Genomic DNA, 22,171 nt, shown 5'->3' with positions numbered 1-22,171 from the left:
AAAATCAGATAAAATTTCAATTGAGAAAAAAACTAAAATATTCTTTCTGCAGATTTTTCTTTTGAATTTGATGTAGGGATGATTTTATCTTATCATCATACTAACATCTGGATTTAACTATTCTTGTGGAGATAATGTTTGAATTGGGAGAGATTAAGATATATTTCACCCAAAAAAAACTACCTTCATTTGTACTATAAATATAATTGTAATAATTTTTCCTCCATTATACTTCTTCTATACATAGTAACACATTAGCTATCTAGCAACCACATCTATTAATAATAATGCCAATAAGTAGAAATGAGACCAAAAAGGCCATGGAGAAGCCAAAATAAATTTTACTAAGTAAATGAACTAATGTAAATATATTTTATACTATAAGCCTCTAGGATAAAATATGAAGTTTTCTTTTTGGAATTCACAATCTGGTTTTAGTTGACTTCTCCCAGGTTGATTGTACATTACTGTCCTTCCAGCCAGACTGGCCTAGTTGATGTTCCTTTTAAATCGTCAAAAAAAAAAAAAAAAAAAAAAAAAAAAAAAAAAGAAAAGAAAAAAAAGTTTACATAATAACTTTATTACAGATTTTAAAAAGATAGAAAGTTGCATATAATAGATTTGCAGTTTCATTTGCAATCATCTTTTTTTTATTATACTATGTTAAGGAAACACTTGTTTTATTCTATAAATTAAAAATTAAATAAATAAAATTTTTTAAAAATGGCATTCCATCTCATGTCCCCACACATTTTTACAGGCTGTTCCTCACATCTGGAACATACCTGGAATGTATTCTCTCCTTATTTCTGCCTCTAAGAATCCCTAGATTCCTTTAATGCTCAGCAGAAATTGTTGAGCCCTTTTTCATTTGTGTCTGACTCTTTGTGGCCCTATTTGGGATTTTCTCAGCAAAGATACTGGAGTGGCTTGCCATTTCCTTTTCCTGCTCACTTTACAGATAAAGACCTGAGGCAAACAGGGTTCAGTGACTTGCCTAGGATCACAAGGCTAGTCAGTGTCTGAGGCAAAATTAGAACTCAAGAAGATGAGGCTTTCTGACTCTAGGACATTTACTCTATTCATTGTGCCACCTAGCTGCCATGAGCATGAATACCACCTTCAAAATTAGGCCTTTCCTGATTTCCCCCAGTTACTGAAATAACTTTGTATTTATATTTACACATACACATATATATTTACATACGCACATACAGACATACAAATGCATGTATGTATTATGGCATAGACTATAATTACATTCCTGGAAGGCAATAACTTTTCTCCTTTTTGGCTTGACAGATAATTAATATTGATTTTCAACATAGGATAGTCTACTCAGATCTTCTTAACTATTACTTTACATATATATGTACATCTTGTTTTCAAAACCACAGCAGATTTCAAGCAGACAACTAGAGGGATATAGTTGGACATAGAAGAAATTCCTGAGAGCAAACATACTAATAATATAACACAATAATAATATAATAATAAATACACTAATATGAGCAAGTAATAAAAAGGAAACAAAGATAAATTGCAACTATGCAATGCAGAGAAGATAACAGCTTTAAATTGTGAGGACATTATTGTAGAACAGCACAGGACAATAAGGAATGTTCATCATGACTGCCATATGAATAACGTGCTTAAATTCTAATGAATAGAACATATTTAATATGTTTTAGAAGATTTTCATCAAAAATGGTTAAAAAGAAGTTTTGCTGCTTGAGCGGACAACCCTTAGCTGCCTTGAACATTCTCCCATCCAGAAGACTCTCATCCCTAGATGGCTCCAAATTACCAAAGTTTTACTACTATTTGTTCTGTTTAATTAAATGCCCCTTATAACATAAAATTTCCTCCGAAGTACTGTGGTTCGTTAAATATGCTAGGCTTGGCTAAGAAGTCTCACTTATTTTAGGGGTTTATACTTGGCAGTATGGCCTACTGCATTCCAAGGAGTAAGCTCCATGATCCAAGTGACACCATGATGGCATGGGGCTGATCATCCCACAAATGGCCAATGTGGGATATGATAAGGTTCTGGTGATTCAAAAGGACATTGGATTGCCTTGACATGTGCCAACAAATACTAGTTTGTTGAGGGTCAAAAGTTAGTCTGAACCCCTCCCTAATCTTTAGTCTGGAAGCACAGGCCTGGATGGCAATGCACAGCAGAACACTTGTACTCACACACAGTTTGGGAGATTTCCCAATTTGAACAGCCCTCCTTCAGTTTACCAAACACAGCAGACATACAGTACTACCTGTGTACCTGTTTAATCCAGAAAGCTCCTATGGGGGCTGAATTAAAATGGAAAACTAATGTAGTGTAATCTAATACGCCTTCTTTAATTCAACAAACATTTAGTTAAGTATGTACTTTATACAAACCATTACAGTTTTCCACTGTGAACTTCTAAAGTCAACTGTACGTTCGTAGAGTTGGACTTAAGCTGGAATTTGATCTTAGAATTGGTCCAGTCTTTAGGATTGCAGTCATGTGGCACAGTATTTGGCCCAAAGTCAGGAAGACTACCTTCCTGAGTTCAAATCTCGCCTCAGCCACTTGCTAGCTGTGTGACCCTGGGCAAGTCACTTCACTCTCACTTAATTCTATTCCTCATGTGTAAAATGTGCTGAAGAAAGAAATGGCAAACTACTGTAGTATCTCTGCCAAGAAAACCCCAAGTGGAATCACAATGAGTGGGACATGGCTGAAACAACTGAACAAGAACAAATTTGTAGGCTTGTGGATTTGCTGTTCCTCACAGGTCACAAATCCAGTGGCAGAATATACCTCATTTGGGCAACTAGAACTAGAATGGTAAGTGACAGACAATTTAAACATTCTGGGAATGTCTTTTATGCAGAGTTATTGGAGAATTTCAATTTCTGCAGTGAAACTCAAGTTCTTTCAGCTGATTACAAGTAAATTCAATTGATCACAATTAAATGTAATTTATCTAATTCTATTTACTTGCCATTGTTAGATAAACAGGTAAGTCACATGAAAAGAGTGAATCATATTTACTGGGAGAACTCTCCAAGGCTCACTTGTAGTCAACCACCTGATTTCATTCTTCTTTTTCTGTTTAGCATAGTTTATCATCTGAGCATAATTTGAACCTTATTCTCAGGGTAACAGAAGGGAATCACATTTAAATGTCTTAATTTAAATAATACTTCATAGACCTTGTGCCCAGAAATTTTTTTAATTATAGATTTTTTAATTTATATGTTTTTGAAAAAATAATAGATTCTATGGCTTTACCATTTATTGGATTACCAATACCAATCTATGGATTACCATTTATTCAGTCTCAAATTTGGTTTAAAACATTCTCTCTCTGGCACTGGAGGGCTTATTAGCAATCCTCTTTTTCTTAGCAATAGAGACATAGGAAGTAATTTGCTATGGATAGAAAAATACAAACTATGGAACTGAACCAAATGTTAAATCAGACAAGAATGTTGATGAAAATAACTTTTCTGCTTTGAGTTATGTCAAAACATTTTACTGTGAAGAATAATTAATTTTAAAAAAATTATATTTTTAGTTTATTTATTTGGAGTATATGAATGTTACTTTTGTAAGTAATGGGACAGACACCATATTTCCCAACTGCTAAACTTAGACGTATAATGGTCATTGGAAATATAGAAATATGTGAGGCTAAAATACATTCTTTGAATTGATTTATGAGATTTTGAAATCAAACAAGTGATAGGACACATTCCATTTTAGATCACGAAAAGAAGCAAAGCAGGCAAGCAACAATTGTTTGAATGAAGCCACCTATTGGCAAAGAATGTTACACTGTGGCTGTTAGAGTTTACAAAATACCTGTGCTAAAAGTAAAGAAGATGAGTTTTAAATATGAAGTTTTTTAATCCTTGGAGAAATTAATATGGTTTGAGAAAAGTGAACAGGACTAGAAGTCAGAAATATACATAACATTTAGAAAAGACATACTAAAGAACTATTCTAAGTAGGTTAATTTTTTTTTTGCACTGTCATGACAGATATGCAAGATACATAGATTATTTTCACCCCTTCCTCAAATAAAATTTTCATAAACTATTCTACTGTGGATTTTTAAAAATGGGACCTCATCTCTAATTTGATTATGGAATTTAGTGAGAAAATTGTAATTAACTTTACAGAAAATTATCTTAATGGACACCTTGGCTGTAGTGTCTCTTCTACAAAAATGAGGCTATCCTTTGCAAGTATCTTTTAAAAGACATTTCATCTCTTTAAATTTGGAATTCAAGAAATGCCAAATAAAACAAGTATTTCTATATCTGATGTAGAACTGAAGGAGGGGATTGTACATGAAACTAGGAATCTATAAATCTATAATCTTTTTTCTTTTAAAAAATGTAATAAATTTAATAGGTAACTTTGAAACCTGCCCTGTTTATTTTGGACTCTTTTTAGCTTTTCTTCTACTCCATATTCATATTCTTTTGTTTGTTTAGGAATCCTATCTCTATTCCTCACTCCCATCCCTCATACCTCCTTGCAACTCCCTATTTAAAACGAAGAAATTAGTATATATATGAATAAAACAAACTTCCATATTGGTCATGTCTAAAAATATATGTCTTATTCTGCATCTCAAATCCATTACTAAAGTCTAAATTATAATCATTCCTTCGGAAACGCAATGGTCATTATACTGATAAGAGTTCTTAAGTCTTTCAAAGTTGTTTTTTGTTTCATTTTATTACTGTATAAATTTTACTGGTTCAGCTCACTTCACTCTGTATCAATTTATATGTCCTTCCCAGGTTTCTCTTGAAACCATTCCTCTCATCATTTCTTATGGTGCAATAACACCCCATTACATTCAAATACCATAATTTGTTCAGTGATTGCCTGAATGATGGGCTTCACCTTAGTTTTTAGTTCTTGGATCTCTTTGAGGTATAGAACTAGTAAAGGGTCAAAGATTATACAGTTTAGTGACTCTGGGGCCATGGTTCTAAATTACTCACTAAAATGGGCGGATCAATTCACAGTTCCAACAATAGTGCGTTGATATGCTTGTTTTTCCATAGCTGAGACAACATTTGTCATTTTCCTCTTTTTGCCTACTTTGTGGTGGGTATGAGGTGGAATTTGGGAAAGGCTTTAATTTACATTTAATTATCAATTATCTGGAACATTTTTTTTCATATTTCAATTGAAGCTATTAATAGCTTCAATTTCTTCCTTTGAAAACTGCCTGTTCATATTCTTTGGCCACTTATTAATTGAGGAATGGCTCTTCTTCTTATAAATTCAAATCAGTCCTTTAAATCTTTACTATAAAACCTTTAACAGGGAAACTTGCAGCAGAGATGTCCTTTCCTCAGGTAACTTTTCCTTCTAAGTTTAACTGAATTGGTTTTGTTTATGCAAAATATTTAAAATCTTTGCATTATAAAAATTCTCCATTTTATCTTATTTTTATCTTACTCTCCCAATCCCTCGTTTGTTCATGAAACCTTCCCCTAGTCAAAGATCTGGAATGTAATGTCTTCCTTGTTTCTCTAATTTGTTTATAGTATGATCTTTTCTATCTATGCCATGTATCCATTTGGAACTTATCTTGATATATGGCATGAGATATTGGTATAAACCCAATTTCTGCCAGACTGCTTTCCAGTTTTCTAACATTATTTCTCTAAATCAAACAATGCATTCTTATCCCAGTACCTAGAGTCTTTGGATTTATCAAACAGTAGGCCACTGGGTTTGTTTGCTTCAGCATGTCGTACATATAATCTGTTTCAGATGGACCTTTATTTTTTAACCAGTATCAATCGTTTTTGATGATTATTGCCTGAATTTTAGGCTAAATAATGCTTTCCTTTTTTAAAATTTCCTTTGAGATTCTTAAGTTTTTTGCCAAGATGAATTTTCCCCCTCTATAAAGTAATTTATTGATAGTCTGATTGACATGGCACAGAATAAGTAAATTAATTTCCACAGTACTGTCATTTTTACTATTTTGGCTCAGCCTGGCCATGAACAATTAGTATTTCTCCACTTACTGAGCTCTGTCTTTATTTCTACAAAGAATGTTTTATAGTTGGATTCACAGAGTTCCTTTGTGTGTCTTGGCATATGCATACACACACATATATTCTGCTAGGTACAGCATGTTCCCTGAGGGGAGGCTACAAGGAATCAGGCCAGGCAGCTTCTATGTGACCAAAGGACTTCCCCCTATGAAGGGAATCTACCACTTCCTGTTGCTGCCTCATAGCCAACTTCCCATAACTTCTCAAATTAAATGAGTGCCTTATTTCTTCCATTTCCTGCTGGGTGTAGTATGTCCCTAGAGTAAGGGCTACAAGGGGCTAGGCCAGGCATCTTCCACTTCCCCTAAAGTAACAATTTCTATCTGCACAGTGAGCACCACTTCTACCTCCTGCTGCCAGCCCAGTCTCCACTACTGGTTGTGGAGAATCTATGATGTAAAGAGGAGCAATCTACCCTTTGACTTCAGGCCTTACTTCTCCTGCTGCTTGTGTCCTTTGAGGGAAGAGGAAAGCTGGCAGGGAATGAGACTTCTTTCTCCTGCCATACAGGTTCAACTTCCATCTCTAGGTGCACCCTTTTCTTACCTAATCTCTAGCCTTTGGAGGGAAGAGGAATTGTAAAGTGGATCCTACCATCTCATATTGCACTTGCCTAAAGCCTGATCTCCAAACTCTGCTGGGAAGAGGACTGGTGTCCTTTACTCAATGATGAATTTTCTATCACCAGTTCATACTCTTCACATCCCAGTATCTCTGAACTCCTGTAGATCATCATCATCCAAAGCTCATTCCCCTTCCCCTCCACTTGATTTCTCATTCTCAACCCCCTCAATTCTCCCACTTCAAAGTTTCAAACCACATAGTCCTTCCACTGTGCCCTCTGGAATGCCTGTTCCATAGGCAACAAACTTCCCCTTCATCTTAAATCTTTTCCCCTCAGAACTTCTTCAACCTACTAGCTATTACTGAAACTTGACTTCCTGCTAAGGACACAGTCTCCCTTCCCACCCTTTCCAGTACTGGATACACCTTCACCCACTCTCCTCAGCTCACTAGTTCAGGCAGGGAAGTTGGAATACTTCTTGCTCCCCATTACCTCTTCTAGGTTCTCCCCCTTCATCTATCACTCAGAAACCTCTCTTCCTTTGAGGTTCATGCTATTCCTATCTACTACCTAATCAAAATCCTGGTAGCTGTTGCTTACAGGGCTTTAGTTCATTCCCTTTCAATGAGTTCAGAAACTGGCTCACACAATTTTTCTCTCTTCCCTAACTCCTGGCCTCATACAGGGGACTTGAATATGTATATTTACTCTCCCCTTTCTCTCAAAAACCCCTATCCACTCAGTTCTTCAACCTACTCACCTCCCATGAGTTACTCCTTCACCCCACCTCAGCCACGCACAAAAATGGTTATATCCTTGATCTTGCCATCATCCACAAATGTACTACCTCTATGTTCAAGAATTCCCAAATCCTCTTATCCAATCATAACATCTTCGCTTTTCATTTCTCCCTCTGCCTTCCCTTACAAAACTCTACTTTTGTCCGCATCATGACCTCTAATCTCATGACCTTTCATTTTCCTCCAGGCCATCTTCCTTACACTAATCACTCTCTCCTCTCCTATTGATCTTGACCATGGATAGAACAAATTAAACTCTACATTGTCCTCTTCTCTTGAATTTCTACCCCTCTTATCATATTGTAGTTATGCTCAGTCAAGCCTTAGTCTTGGATCATTCCCACCATTCACTGTCTTCATTCCTACAGACATGCTGCTGACCAAAGATGGAGAAAATCATGCCATCATTCTCACTGGGTCCACTACAAATTTGTTACATAACCTCAACTGGGCCCTCACTGCTGCTAGGCAATCCTATTATACCTCCTTTATCAATTTACTATCCTACTCTCCACAGGAGCTCTTCCAAACCTTTTCATTCCTCCTCAAGCCTCCCATGACTCCCCCTCCCTCCACTCTCTCAGCTGAGAACCTTGTCTCATATTTTACAGAAAAAATTGAGGCCATTGGCTAAGAAGGTCCCTCTTTTTCATCTCCCATCACTCAGATGCCTTCTGCCACTTTCTCCTCCTTCATCTGTCTCACATGATAAAGTGGCCTTACTCTTCGACACGACTAACACCTCCACTTGTTTAAGTGATCCCATTCCATCCCCTCTCCTTCAAAAGATTGTCCCCTCTTTTCTTCCTATCTACTGGCTCATTCCCTATTGCCTACAAACATGTTTTCTCCATCCTGAAAAAACCTCTCACTTGATCTAACTCCATTGTACTATATTTTTTTCTGCTTTTTGTAGCTAAACTCCTCGAAAAGGCCACCTAAAATAAAGGCCCCCACTTTCTCTCCCCTTGTTCTTTCCCTAGCCCCTAAAAATCTGGCTTCTGACCTTATCTATCATTCCACTGAAACTGCTCTCTGCAAGATTACTAATGACCAATTAATCACCAAATCCAATGGCCTTTTCTCAATGCACATTCTTCTGGATCTCTCTGCAGGCTCTGACACTGTTGACTATACTCCCCTCCTTAATACTCTCTTCTCACTAGATTTTTAGGACACCACTTTCCCGGTTCTTGCCCTATCTTTCTGATCATTTCTTCTATCTCCTTTCCTGGTTCCTCTTCCAGATCATACCCCCTAACCACAGGTGTCCCTCAGAATTCTGTCCCGGTCCCTCTTCTCTTTTCCCTCTGTAATACTTCATTTGGTGATCTCATTAGCTCTCATAGATTTAATGAGCAATTCTATGCTGATGATTCTCATATGGACATCTCCTGCCTCAACCTCTCTGCTGACCTCCAATCTCACATCTCTAATTACCTTTCAGACACCTCAAACTGGATGCCTAGTAGACATCTTAAACTTAGTATATTCAAAACAGAACTCATTATCTTTCCTACTAAATCTTCTCCCTCCCCCTCCTACCTTCCCTATTACTGTAGAGGGCAACAGCAACCTTCCAGTCCCTCAGGCTCATAATCTAGGAGTCATCCTGGACTCCTCGCCATCTCTCATTCCCTATATCCAATCTGTTGTCAAGGCCTGTTGATTTCATCTTTGCACCACCTCTTGAATATGCCCCCTTCTCTCCTCTGACCCTATCACCACTCTGGTGTAGGCCTCATGTCTGGGCACTATAGCCTGCTGGTGGGTTTTCTGGCCTCAAGTATCTCCCCTCTCCAATCCATCCTCTATTCAGCCAAAAAAGCACAGGTCCAAACATGTCACACCCCTACTCAATAAACTCTACTGGCTCCTTATTGCCTCCAGGATCAAATCCAAAATGGATTTGGTATTCAAATGGTTTGGCAATCAAAGCTCTTCATAACCTAACCTCCTCCTACCTTTCTAGTCTTCTCACACTTAATCTGCAACACACTCTCTTTGATTCAGTGACCCTGGTCTCCTGGCTGTTCCATGAACAAGACATTCTTCTCTCAGCTCTAAGCATTTTCTCTGGTTGTCCCCCATCCCTGGAATGTTCTCCCTCCTTCACTCTGCCTACTTACTTCCTTGACTCATATCTTTAAGTCTCAACTAACATTTCATCTTTTACAGGGAGCCTTTACTAATCGCTCTTAATTCTACTGCTATTTCTGTTAATTACTTCTTATTTATCCTGAATATAGCTTCTTTTGTATATATTTGACTGTTTTCTCCCCCATTAGACTGTTAAGCTCCTTGAGGGCAGGGATTGTATTTTGCCTTTTTCTGTATCCCCCGTGCTTAGCGTAGTGCCGGTATATAGAAGGTATTTTATATATGTTTATTGATTGACTGATATATACACACTAATAGTGAGACAACCTTGCTTTCCTGGCATAAATTGCACCTGGTTCTAGTATGCAATTTTTTTAATTCATTGCTGTAAACTTTTAGTTAAAAATTTTGCTTCATATTCATTGGTCTATATTGGTCTATAGTTTTTTGTTCTTTTTAATCCCTCCATGGTTTAGGTATCAAGACCATATTTGTATTATAGAAGGAAATGACTAGTATCCCTTATGTTTCTATTTCTGCAATGAGTTCACATAATATTGAAAATAATTATTCTTTATGGCAAATATAGAAATATGTTTTGCATGACATCACATGCATAACTGATATCAAACTGCTTGCATTCTGAAGGAGAGGAGGGTAAGATGGAGGGAGAGAAGTTGGAACTCAAAATTTTAAAAAATTGTCAAAATTGTTTACATATAATCACATGTAATTTTATATGTAATAAAATAAACAAAATAATTTTGAAAAAGAAATTAACTGTTCTTTGAATGTTTGACAGAATTTGCTTGTAAATTCTCTTGTCCTAGGTTTTTTCCCTAGGAAATTCATTTATAGTTTGTTCAATTTCTTTTCTTGATATTGAGTTAAGTTCTCTATAATTTGTTCGGTTAATCTGGCCACTTTGTTTTCATGTAATATTAATTTCATTTAAACTGAAGTTTTATTGACATAGAGTGCAAAAGAAATATGAATCATTTCCTTAATTTTGCCTACATTTATTTTGAATTATCTTTATTTCACTTTTGATATTAATAATTAGGATTTGCTCTATCTCTTCCTAAGAATCAAATTAGCTAGTGGCTTACCTTCTTTATTTCCCTCCAAACCAGCATATGGTTTATTCATTAATTCAATGATTTTTTATTATTTCAAATTCTGCAAGGTCCTTTTCAATTTTATGTTTCAAGTCACCTTGTTATCACCCCTACTCCCAGTCTCTTCCACTCTGTTCCAGTGTCATAGGAAAAGTCTCCCTTTACCTTGGCAGTGACAACCCTCTCTACTTGAGCCCTTGATTCCATTACCTCCTCTCTGCACTGGTTGCTTGTCCCTTCAATTGCATCCACCATCCCCTTAGTTTTTAATTTCTTCTTATCCACTTGCTTCTTGTCCATATCTATGGGAAAGACAGAGAACAGAAAGTTACTCCAGAATAGTTCTCAGGAATTTTGCAGTTTAAAACTGAGTATACAAACCATTATTTTGTCATAAAAAATGGCTGGTTATTAAGCTTGCCTGAACACAAAACTGTATGATTACATTTTCACTAAGTGACACCAAACAACTCACTGAAAAGTAAAAAAAAAAAAAAATCATCTGGTTGTCTGGCTTCAATGCTATTAACCTAGATTTACTGTTTTGTTCACAGGTGTGAATGAAGTCTACAAAAAGCAAAATCTACAAAATACCTAATTAACACTGTGCCACAATTTTCCTATTTTGAAGAAATGCATAGGATGTTTATTAAGTGTCAAGCATTGTGCTAGGTGCTGGGGATACAAATATAAGTAATCAAGAAAATATCTCTTCTCAAGGAGCTTACATTCTAAAACAGAAAGATAATACATAAAAGGAGGCTGGAAAGTGGCAAGGGGAGGAGGCAGCATGCCATGTACATGGTTCAGAAGTGGCATGGAGGTCTGGTTCTGGGCAAGATAAGTACAAAGTTCCTCTATCACAACCTGACATCTTAGGGTTGGAATCCAAGGGTTTAAAAAATTTATTTTATATTTTGAGGGGAGGAGTGAATATTGAGGATGACGGTAGTAATGGTATCATTCAGGTATACAGATACCCAAGAAGAGATAGAGATAGGAAAAGGGAGAGGGGAGGAAAGGCACAAATTTAGCTATGTAAAGAAAAAAAGTAACAGCATCAGAAAGAGCTAGTGTGCCAGAAACAGGCAGAAAAAGCATGAAAACACTAAGAACTGGGCCAGAGCATTGAAAGTATGTAGTAAAGTAAGAGATCTAGACAAAGAGGAAGAACAAGCCTATCTAAGAACGAGAGAGAGCCATAGCCAGAAAGCTACACCAAGCAGCAGAAAGAGCCAGCCAGTGGCAACAAGGAAGACTATTCTGTACTATTTAATTACTTTTAGATTCATGTCTATAGGCAGATTTATAAAACTGGACCAAATCTATAGTGATTCAGTACTTGCTAGTACAGTATGAATGGCTTGTGCTTATGCCCCCAGTAAGCGAGCACAAATGGATTGGTGGTTGAGATCTCAGTCCTGTCCTAGGAGACTTAACTCTAGGTGTATGTAACTGTGCCCTTGTGCTACAAACAGGGGAACAAGAGGCAACATAAAGATAAGACTGACCACAGTACTTTTGAGAAATAGTATTAAATTCAGCAAATGGATGTATAAAGAGGTCCCACACAGGGCCCATGTGTGACAAGTCCCCAGCCTGTAGCATAAGGATGTAGTTGTGCGTCTTCAAGAAAGGCATAGTAGATATCTCTAACTTCTTCTCCCCTCACCATTCTCTAAGGAAGACCTTTATTCCTGCCAGAAAGGGAAATAGGAGTTTGGGGTCAGCAGCCATTCTGTTCTCAAAGAGAGGGGGTACTGGGCTAGAATTATACCTCTTAGTTCCCTTAGATATTGTTAGTATTGGGGATATGATTATGTTCAATTCCACTTATGATCACTGTTTCTCACTATTGGGGGCAGGGGACCCCAAGCCTGACCCCCTTCTACTCAAATACAAATTCTACAATGAACATACATAGTGAATACCAAAGAAACTCATTGATCGAAGTCACAGCAAAAAAAACTCGGAGAAAGTATGTATAGGAGTATAGCTGACCATAGAGAAAGAGTGGAAAGAAGGTGACATGTAGAGAAGCTAACACTTGGCTCATGTTGGCTTCTTCCCAGAATCCTTCTCTTCCTTCAGAGATCTGAAAAGAGCCTGAAACCATGTCTTGAAGCTGGGAGTTTGAGAAGACCAAAATCTCTCTTCTCTCCAATTGTCACCAATTCCACCCTTCATACAGGTGTGGAGTACCAAACAATCAATCTTCACCAATGAGGACAGCCCAATGCAAATGGCCCTTTGAGCCCAAGAGTCCTACAGTGGTTTGAAGGCTATTTCTGTATGTTTTTGTTGCCTATAACTTAGTTATTAGCCCCTTATCAGAGATTTTAAGTGACTTCCCCCCCCCCTTGCCAACCTGATAGCAAGGGACAAGTCTGGTAAGCCCTACCTAGTGGTCTTTGGTCATTGGGAAATGCCATTGACCCAATTTATGGGTTACTACCAGCCTAATGAATAAATTCATCATGCTTAGATCACTGTCTTAGTTTACCTCAATTTGAAAACATAACACTGGCTAAATGGATGATGGATTAGAGTACATAGGAAGACCTATCAGCAGGCTATTGCAATAAGCAAGGCATGAGATGATGAGGGCCTGCCCCAGGGTGGTGGCAGTGTCAGAGGAGAGAATGTTCTTTTAAATCTCAATTATTTTTCCATATCACCATATACATTTGTTTTTAAATTTTTAAAAATTCTTTCTCCGTATGCTGTGATTTCACATTGTTAGTTTTTTACTTTTCATTTTGTAATTTGATTTTTCTCCCTCTTTTGGCTGGCTAAAGGTTTACCCTTTTTTTCTCCTTTCAACAAACCAGCTTTTAGTTTTGTTTACTAGTTCAACATTCTTTGTAGTTTCTAAGTTAACTGTTTTTTTACCAATTGTAAATTTTTTCCTCTTTCGGGCGTATTTTGGGACTATCTGTTGGGTTTCTAATTTTTTAAAAATTTCAAATTTCAAGTTTGTTAATCCTCTTTTCCCCTACTTTGTTAATGTATGTTTTTAAGGAACATAAATTTTTCACTGAAATTTTCTTTAGCTCATTCAAAAAATTTTGGTATATTATCTCATCAAAAATATTGTCTTTCACAAAGTTCTCAATTGATACTGTGGTTTATGGCTCTTGATTCTATTATTAAATCTTCATTTAGGTCTGTATTTTTTGCTTGTGATCTTTATACTCTTTATGATTTCTATTGAATTTTGATCTGCAAAGGACTTATTGTTTCTTCTTTTATATTTGTAATTTTTCTCTGCCATAGTACATGATCTATTTTTGCAAAGGTTCCATGTGGTGATTACAAATGTTTATTCTTTAAAGTTCCCTTTTTGAAGATAGCATACATCTTTTTAACTCATGCACAAACTCTCCCTTCACTTTAGTCTTGGCTTGTAGCCTTTTCAAATTAATAATTTACCATTAGTGTAGTAGTTGACCTTGATGCAATTTTCATCCTCACTGAAGGCATCTGACAACATTAATGAAAACATCATGCTAAAAAGCATGGGAGCAAACATACAACCTTACTTCACTCCACTGGTGACTGGGAAAATGCAAGAGAATTGTCCATTATCCAGAACCTAAGCAAGCATGCCGTCATGAAACTGACTTATGATACTGATGAACTTCATGTAACAAAATTCTGTGATGATCTTCCACAAGCCCTTACAACTGATAATATCAAAGGCCTTGATCAAATCAGTGAACATTGTGTACAGAGCTCTGTTCTGTTCCTGGCATTTCTGCTGGCGTTGTTGGGCAGCAAACATCATATAAATCATTCCTTGGCTCTTTCTGAAACCATACTAGTTCTTGGGGTACGTGACCATCTTCCAGGTGAAGGATCAGACTATTAAGGAAGACTCTAGCAAGAATCTTGCTGGCAATGACTAAGAGAGAGACCTTCCCACCCTGTAATTGTCATAGGACAAGCTATTTCTATTTTCTCTATAGAGATGGACAATGGAGGCATCGTTGATCTCATGGGGGTTACCTTCCTCTTGCCATATTACATATTTCAGTCAGCTTTTGTATGAGCAACGGACCCCCTGCCTTGTAAATCTCAGCTGGAATACAATCAGTACCAGGCACTTTGCCACGCAAGAGGAGCCTAATGGCATTCAAAACCTCTTCTTCAGTAGGAAGTTAGGCTAGAAAGGGAATGACTTCAACCTGAGGTACACATATGGTCAGTGGCTCCAACACTGATTTATGATGATCTGTTAAGAACACTATGGAAGCATTCAGCCCATCTCTCCAGGGTCATGTTCTTATCACTAATCAATGTGGCTCCATCAGCACTAAGTAGTTGAGATACACCATAGGTCTTCAGCCCATAGTCTTCAAAGTATCATATGAGTGTTTTGGATTGTTACAATCAGTGTAAAACTGAATATCATCTGCTTTCTTACTGAACCAAGAATCCTGCATACCTCTAAGCTTCACTTACACTTTATTTTTGATGGTGTTAAATGCTGTCTCTTAAAGACAGGCAAACTCTCCTGCTGTTAAATCCTGGGGATTGCTTGTTTTTTGTTTGGCAGCATCTCAATTTCACCATTATTTTCATCAAACCAATCCTGATATTTATGAGTGATCTGGCCTAGATGAGTAAATGGTGCTGTACACCAAATCTCTGAAAGCTTCCCACTCCTTTTCTGCTCCACTGTTGGCCAACAATGTGTTGGCTCAGCTTTCCCTCAAAGTTAGCAACAAACTGTCACGCTGAGAGAAGTACTCAAACTCCTATCGATATTAAGTCTTCTGGCAGTTATCTTACCTTGGGGCCACCACTTTTATGGAATGCCAATTTTAGCTTAGATAGGATAAGTCTATGATCAGTCCAGCACTCTCTGACACATACTGTCTTCATTACTCTCATAACCTGTCTCTTCTTAAAATGATAGTCTGCTAAATGCTGGTGTTTGCTGGAAGTTTTATTGCATTTAGGCTAACAGAGGTCAGTGTTGCTGATAAGGTCATGAGACACACAAGCCTTCAGTAGTTAAGTGACCATTATTGGTGCTGTTTCTGACTCCATTATTCTGACTCCATTTCTGACTCATAGTCTGTGCCTACTCTGGCTTTAAAGTCACTCAGAATATAAGCTTGATAAGGGTCTCCAGATTTTCATAACTTTTTCTTTGACCTCATCAGGGTTCATCATAGTGGGAGTATATGCACTGATGATACGCACAGTGCTTTCCTGCAACTGGCAAGTGCATTGTCAGGATCTGTTATTCTCTCCTTTTAGAAGGTATACAAGCTTGTTGATTGTGAAAGGTACGCCAGCTTCACGGTGCTCTGCATCACTGTGGCCACTCCAGAAAAAAACCTATATCCAGCTCTGATTTTGGCAAACCAGTCATTTGCCAGCCTTGTTTCACTCAGGACTGCTATTTGGATGTGATACCTAAGTTCTCTCACAAGAGCTGGTTATCTTTCAACTGCATTTTGTGTTGTCCATAAGTGTGTGCACATTCCCTGTATCAATGCTGAGTGTTTGCATATTTCTTCTTCTTTTTTTTTTTTTTTGGTGTTTTGATCCCCACCCGCTGTGTTTAAGCAAGTGAGAGTTAGGTTGGGTGAAGCAGACAATTTTTAAGGCACCTTATCTAGTTTCTTCCTCATGCCAGGAGGTGAGCGATGTGGTCCTTTAAAATAGCTGTGCAGAAATCCAGGGGGCTGCTGAATCTCACTGCTGTTTCAGTCCGGTTATAAAACTCTATGGCCTGGGCTGCCTTTGTAGAGGGTTGTGACTACAGATCCCAATATTTCCACACCTTCTGCTCTATCACTTGCTTGTCACCACAGGACTTTGAGGTTGGTAAAAATGGTAAAACAGTATGGGTGATGTCTTTTGGTTCACACATAAATTGGATTTAACTGAGGCAGAGTTGTGCGAAGTTGTAGGCTTCATTCTCTCTTCCAGAGTCATCAGACTCCAGTGGCAAGACAAAAAACAAGATGACCAGTGACAGCCCAGGATACAGTGGATGACTTTGGCATCCTCAATATCTAACCAAGCTCTAAGCATTGCACAGAGCCTGCTTCCATCACCTTCATGAACTGTGGGAACAAACTGTTCATACCCACCCATTCCACTGGGGGAAATCTTTATATGCTTGGGGTGGACACCTCCCTAACTCACTGGCAGGTTTGAGGCCTGTTGGTTACCATCAATCTGCCTTAGCCAATCTACTGAAATGGTTTACCAGGGTGTGGTCACTGCATGTGCTACAGCTTCTTGAAGCCACAGGTTCTTTCTCTCTCAGACAAAATCATGTAAACTGATCCCTAATATATCGATCATGTTGGGACAAATTCATATTTTCAAAATAAGCATTTATAGGAGAGCCGACTATTTCTAAATCTAACTCTTTGTATCTTAGAGTATGTGTATGTGTGATAAACCCTCATTTGTCTAGTTTACATAAAAATGAAGTTCAACTAATGCTGACTCCCTGCAGATCTTCCTCCATGTTTGTATATTCTTCTTGTATACCCCAGCTTCCTTCTCTTTTCCTTCTTAACACTCTTGGAATAAAAATAACCCAATTCTATGTCTTCTGGTTTTTTCTTGATTAGTTCTATCAATACCCTCTGAAGACATTAAAGTTCTGAAGGGATAGTTGCTGCTCTCATTTTGCCCCTGCTGTATTGATACTGGAGATTTCTTTTATTTTCAAAGTTATTTGAACATTCAAAACTATGCAAAGAAGGAAATTTCAACTCTAATCTTATATATTTTGGGCCCCAAGATTTTTGGATTTTTTTGAAAATATTCATTTTTGTACAAGTAACAGAGTTGACTGAGAACAAATTAGAGTAACTTTAATGATGTTTCTCAACATACTAATGACAACCCAAATGGACCACTTACTAACCTCTGTAACATACTCTGCACTATCCATGTCTTTGCTCATAAAAATCTATATTCTTGGAATATCATTTCTTCAATTCCAAATGCTCATCTCATCTTTCAGGAGCCAGTTAAAGGTTACTTATTCCAAGAATCCACCAAACAGTATAACCCTTCACACCCTGGCCTCTAAACACACACACACACACACACACACACACACACACACACACACACACACACACTCTTTTATCAGAAATGTTATTTCTCTTTTTGTTGTATGCATAGTACTTTGTACTTCTCCTATCATAAGATATTCTCTATTCCAGTTATTTGTGTATATGGCATATCTCCATTGAGACTGTAAGCTCCATGAAGGGTTTAGAACATTACTTATCTTTGAACCTTTCCAACGACATAGGAAAATGCTGTGCATATAGAAGTTTCACATTAATACATGCCTGATAAAGTTCATTATGTCCAACCATAAAGAAAAGATAGTCTATTCTTCATTTATCATGAAAAACATTAACTCATCTAAAAAGGGTATTCTACCTTTATGTATTACCTTTAGACATTCCTTTAGGCAAACTAACTGGCATTTTTGTGCATCTAATTTGTGGTGATTTTTTGACAATACAACATGTTTCCGATAGAAGACATGGAGTCTGAAAAAAAAAAAGAACATAGGACGATTTATCCCAAATGCCTCATTTCATTAGGTTGTTCTAGATCAGGTACAAAATAAATATTTTCCCCAAGTCACAGTTTGCAGATAAAGAAACTTTAGATAGAGAGAAATGGAATAGTTAAACATGGTTATAAAATAAAGAAATTGTACTGAGAATCAAATACTAGAGAATTTTAATCTCCATTTTCTATTCATTTCATCAGACAACTGCATCTCTGATTTCTGCTTACAATTAATTTTAATCTTTAATCCTTTGTTCAACAATCTTTTACTGACTAAACATACGTGTGTATACTTATTGCATTTTATTTAGTAAATAGTGTATTTAAAAGTATTGCTTTTACGTATTTTGGGGGAGATTTTCACACTCTAGTACACTCTAGAAGAGGGCTGCACTCAGCTCAATCAACTTGAGGTGATTTCAGTTCCTTTTTTTGTTGAATATCCTTCTCCTGCTGTGGCTAAGTAAATCTCTTCTTATTAATTGTTGAAGGATCTCTAAGCGTCTCATTTTGTTCCCATATTGAACCTAAACTACCAAAGTATTGGCTTAGTCATTTTTTTCCTGTTTTACTTCCATAATTGGTAGTCTGTTAGGGACAAGATCTGCAGTTTAGAGGGAATGTCAACATCTTGATGATTCATTATTTGTATTTTCTGTGGTCCTGATGCTATTTAATCCAGTGGTACTAAAAGTTTAGTTTTGGGAGGCAGCTAGGTAGCACAATGAGTAGAGGACTGGCTCTGGAGTCAGGAGGACCCGAGTTCAAATCTGGCCTCAGACACTTGACACACTTACTAGCTGTGTGACCTTGGGCAAGTCACTTAACCCCAACTGCCCTGCCTCTCCCCCTGCAAAAAAAAATGTTTAGTTTTTGAAGAATCTTCATGGTGAGTGAATGGGGGCTCAAGGTGGGAATCTCAAAACTCTGAATGTACCAAAAGTAGACTGATTTAGGGCAAAATCTTATTGCTACCCTGCTGGTCTGAGCTTTGCAAGCTCCTGAACTTGGTTTGAGTCTGGGTGACACAACTGTAAGCTGGCCCCTGGTTGAAGCTCCAGTATGCTGCTGGTGGCTCTAGCCCCTGTTAGTAAGTTAAAAGGCTCTGTAAGCGGGCCGCTAGGTGGTGCAGTGAATAGAGCACTGGCCCTGAAGTCAGGAGGACCTGAGTTCAAATCTGGCCTTGGATACTTTACACACTTATTAGCTGTGAGACCTTGGGCAAGTCACTTAACCCCAATTGCCCTGCCTTCCCCCCTGGCTCTGTAAGTTCAAAGTGACAAAACTGCAGGCTTGCTCTTGTTCTGAGCTCTTTGTCCTAATTGGTTGCTTACTACTTATATGCTGGGGATTAAATCCTGCTCTTAGGTCAGCGCTACATAGCTGTGACTTGCTTCTGTTTCTGCTCCTTGTCTAGTACAAAGCCTCAGTCCTGTGACTACTCTTGCCCTGATACACTGCCACAAGGCACATCCATAGGTCAGTCAGCCACTCTTAGGTGCAGAAAGTCCCTTCTTCAATCTGTACTGGATTTGGGACCAACCTCTGCAGTCAAAGTGATTGAGCCGACAGCTGTTACTTACTCCCCAAATAGTTTCAGGCTGTGACCTTGATGGGTCCGTAACTACTTCTTGCTTTAGTACACAGTCAGAGCTCCTGTTTAGTTTTAGAAATGGAAGGCCCTATGCTGTACCTTCCTGGCTAGATTTGGTTCCAAGCACCTATAGATTTCTGATTCCTTCAGTTGCCGTGAGCTGGAAAAGTGAAGTACTGTAAATTTTCCTTATTACACCTTGGTGTGGTGCACTTTGCAGGTGTTTATTGGAACAGCTGTGGGAAAGAGCTGGCCTACACTATTTCCTCCTAACCCACCACATTTTCTTAAAGTTCATTTCTGAACATGTCAGGCTCTCTACTCAATAAATTCCATCTCTAGGATCAATTTTTTTTTTACCTTCACCTCATCCATATTTAATTTCTGTGTATGTTATTTACGAATAAATGAACATATACATATTTGTGGTACATACTCAAAAATTTTTTTTACTGATAGATCTGTATGACCAAAAAACATTTGGAGACCATACTATCTTAGATAATAAGAATAAAATTCCAGTTTTAAAAATAAAGTGCATTATAGCTAGCTAAATATTTCTCATGATTCCTTTCCTTTTGCTTCCCTCAATTGTCTTTACTCTTTTTAGAGAGGCAATGACAGCAGAAGGAAAAGAATTCCATTATAGGAATCAGTAAACTTGAGTTTTAAAGTTCCAGCTCTGCTACTAACTTGCTGTGATTTTCAACAGTCCTGTCCTTTCTCTGAGGCTGTTTTCCCATTTGTAAAATGAGGGGATGATCCTTAGAACAATACCACCCTAGAATTGAAAAGCCAGAGTTCATCATTCTTCATGTTCCATTTTTTCAAGTATAAACCTCTCAACAAAGCCTCCTGAAGAACAGAATCTGTTAAGGTCTAAATAAATGCATCCAGTGAGAGTACCCTCTTAGTGTAGAGGTAAGGGAGTCCAGGAGGAGTTGCAATCGTTACTCTTAGCTTCTGTAATACAGCTGTCTCTTGTTTCTCATTCCACATCTGACCACTCATCAGTCTCCTTAGTTAAATCAACATACAAATCCTGCCTCCTTAATATGGGTGTCCTCTATAGCACAGTCACTTTTTTATCTCAGTTCTCTCTCAGATCCTATGGACTCAATTAGCATTTCTACAGTTGTCTCTCAAGTTTATATATCCAGCTCTAATCCCTTTCCTGAACTCATGTGCCTGCCAGAAATCTCATAGCTGTCCTATCAGAATCTCAAACTAATATACTGCCCCTCCTACAAAATTGACTATTTCTATTGAGGGTGCTATCGAGTTCCCACTCATGCTAATTGAAGCCATAAGATCAAAAGCTTGTGGAACTGAATGCTGTAAACTAAAAATAAATAAATTAAAAAATAAAAAGAATATGGGGGCAGATAGGTGGCACAGTGAGTAGAGCACTGGCCCTGGAGTCAGGAGGATCTGAGTTCAAATGCAGACTCAGACACTGGATACACTTCCTAGCTGTGTGACCTTGGGCAAATCACTTAACCCCAATTGCCCTGCCTTCCCCACTCAAAAAAAAAAAAAAAAGAATAAACTACTGTATGGGGGTTGCATTCTGAGAAGATGGTGGAATAGGTCAGAAATATTCAGGCTCTCCAGATTTCCTCCACAAACAAACAGAAAACTGCTATGAAATGAACCCAGAGCAACAAAAATAAATCGGTGAAGCAGTTGTCCTCCTAAGACATCTTGAGAGGACATCAGAAAAGATTCCAAATAAAGTGTAAACAACTCCAGGCTAATTCCACTGAATCAATAAACAGTAGGCCCTGAGAGAAGGAGACTAGGCCTCAAAAAATTTCACTTCAACCCTCACCATGGCTTCAAGAAATTTTACCTCAGGAATTTTTACCTCACAGTCTCAGGAACTTTCACCTCACCAACTTTCATTTGAAGAACAGCAGATGCTGAGTGAGGGAAGATTGAAAAAAACCCTGCTGTTTCCAGAAGTTAGGCCTAGTGGTGCTGACCAAACATGCCCCATCGTTGGGACTGTAGGTGAGGAGTGAGCACAATTCTGCTAAGTGTGGTACTGTAGGGAGCAAGAACATTTTTGGGACAGCGTGGCTAGAACTTAGGTAAGGAAGAAAGGAGTCCTTGAGGTTGAGACCCCGGAGAGAACTCAGAAAACAACAGTAAGAAGGACCTAGCTGCTAAAAATAAAAATAAGACACATTGAAAATAAAAATGGGGGCAGCTAGGTGGCACGTTGAGTAGAGCATCAGCCCTGGAGTCAGGAGGACCTGAGTTCAAATCCGGCCTCAGACACTTGACAAATTTACTAGCTGTGTGACCTTGGGCAAGTAACTTAAACCCAATTGCCCTGCCT

At 37.9% G+C, this 22,171-nt stretch overlaps 1 protein-coding gene across 1 annotated transcript in view; it reads right to left on the bottom strand.

The window, feature by feature from the left end:
* MEIKIN (meiotic kinetochore factor) overlaps window positions 1-22,171 on the bottom strand; it is a 128,435-nt gene that overhangs the window by 26,823 nt on the left and 79,441 nt on the right. The window contains exons 13-14 of the mRNA XM_036748441.1: window positions 18,109-18,208; window positions 10,830-10,966 (exon numbers count right to left, since the gene is read on the bottom strand). Coding sequence (XP_036604336.1) covers window positions 10,830-10,966; window positions 18,109-18,208 — 237 coding nt within the window. The remainder of the gene's footprint in view (window positions 1-10,829; window positions 10,967-18,108; window positions 18,209-22,171) is intronic.

Source organism: Trichosurus vulpecula, chromosome 3 (genome assembly GCF_011100635.1).
Source record: "Trichosurus vulpecula isolate mTriVul1 chromosome 3, mTriVul1.pri, whole genome shotgun sequence".
Classification (NCBI taxonomy): Eukaryota; Metazoa; Chordata; class Mammalia; order Diprotodontia; family Phalangeridae; genus Trichosurus; species Trichosurus vulpecula.
Note: the sequence above shows the minus strand (reverse complement) of the source record. Positions and strands in the feature narration are given on the sequence as shown.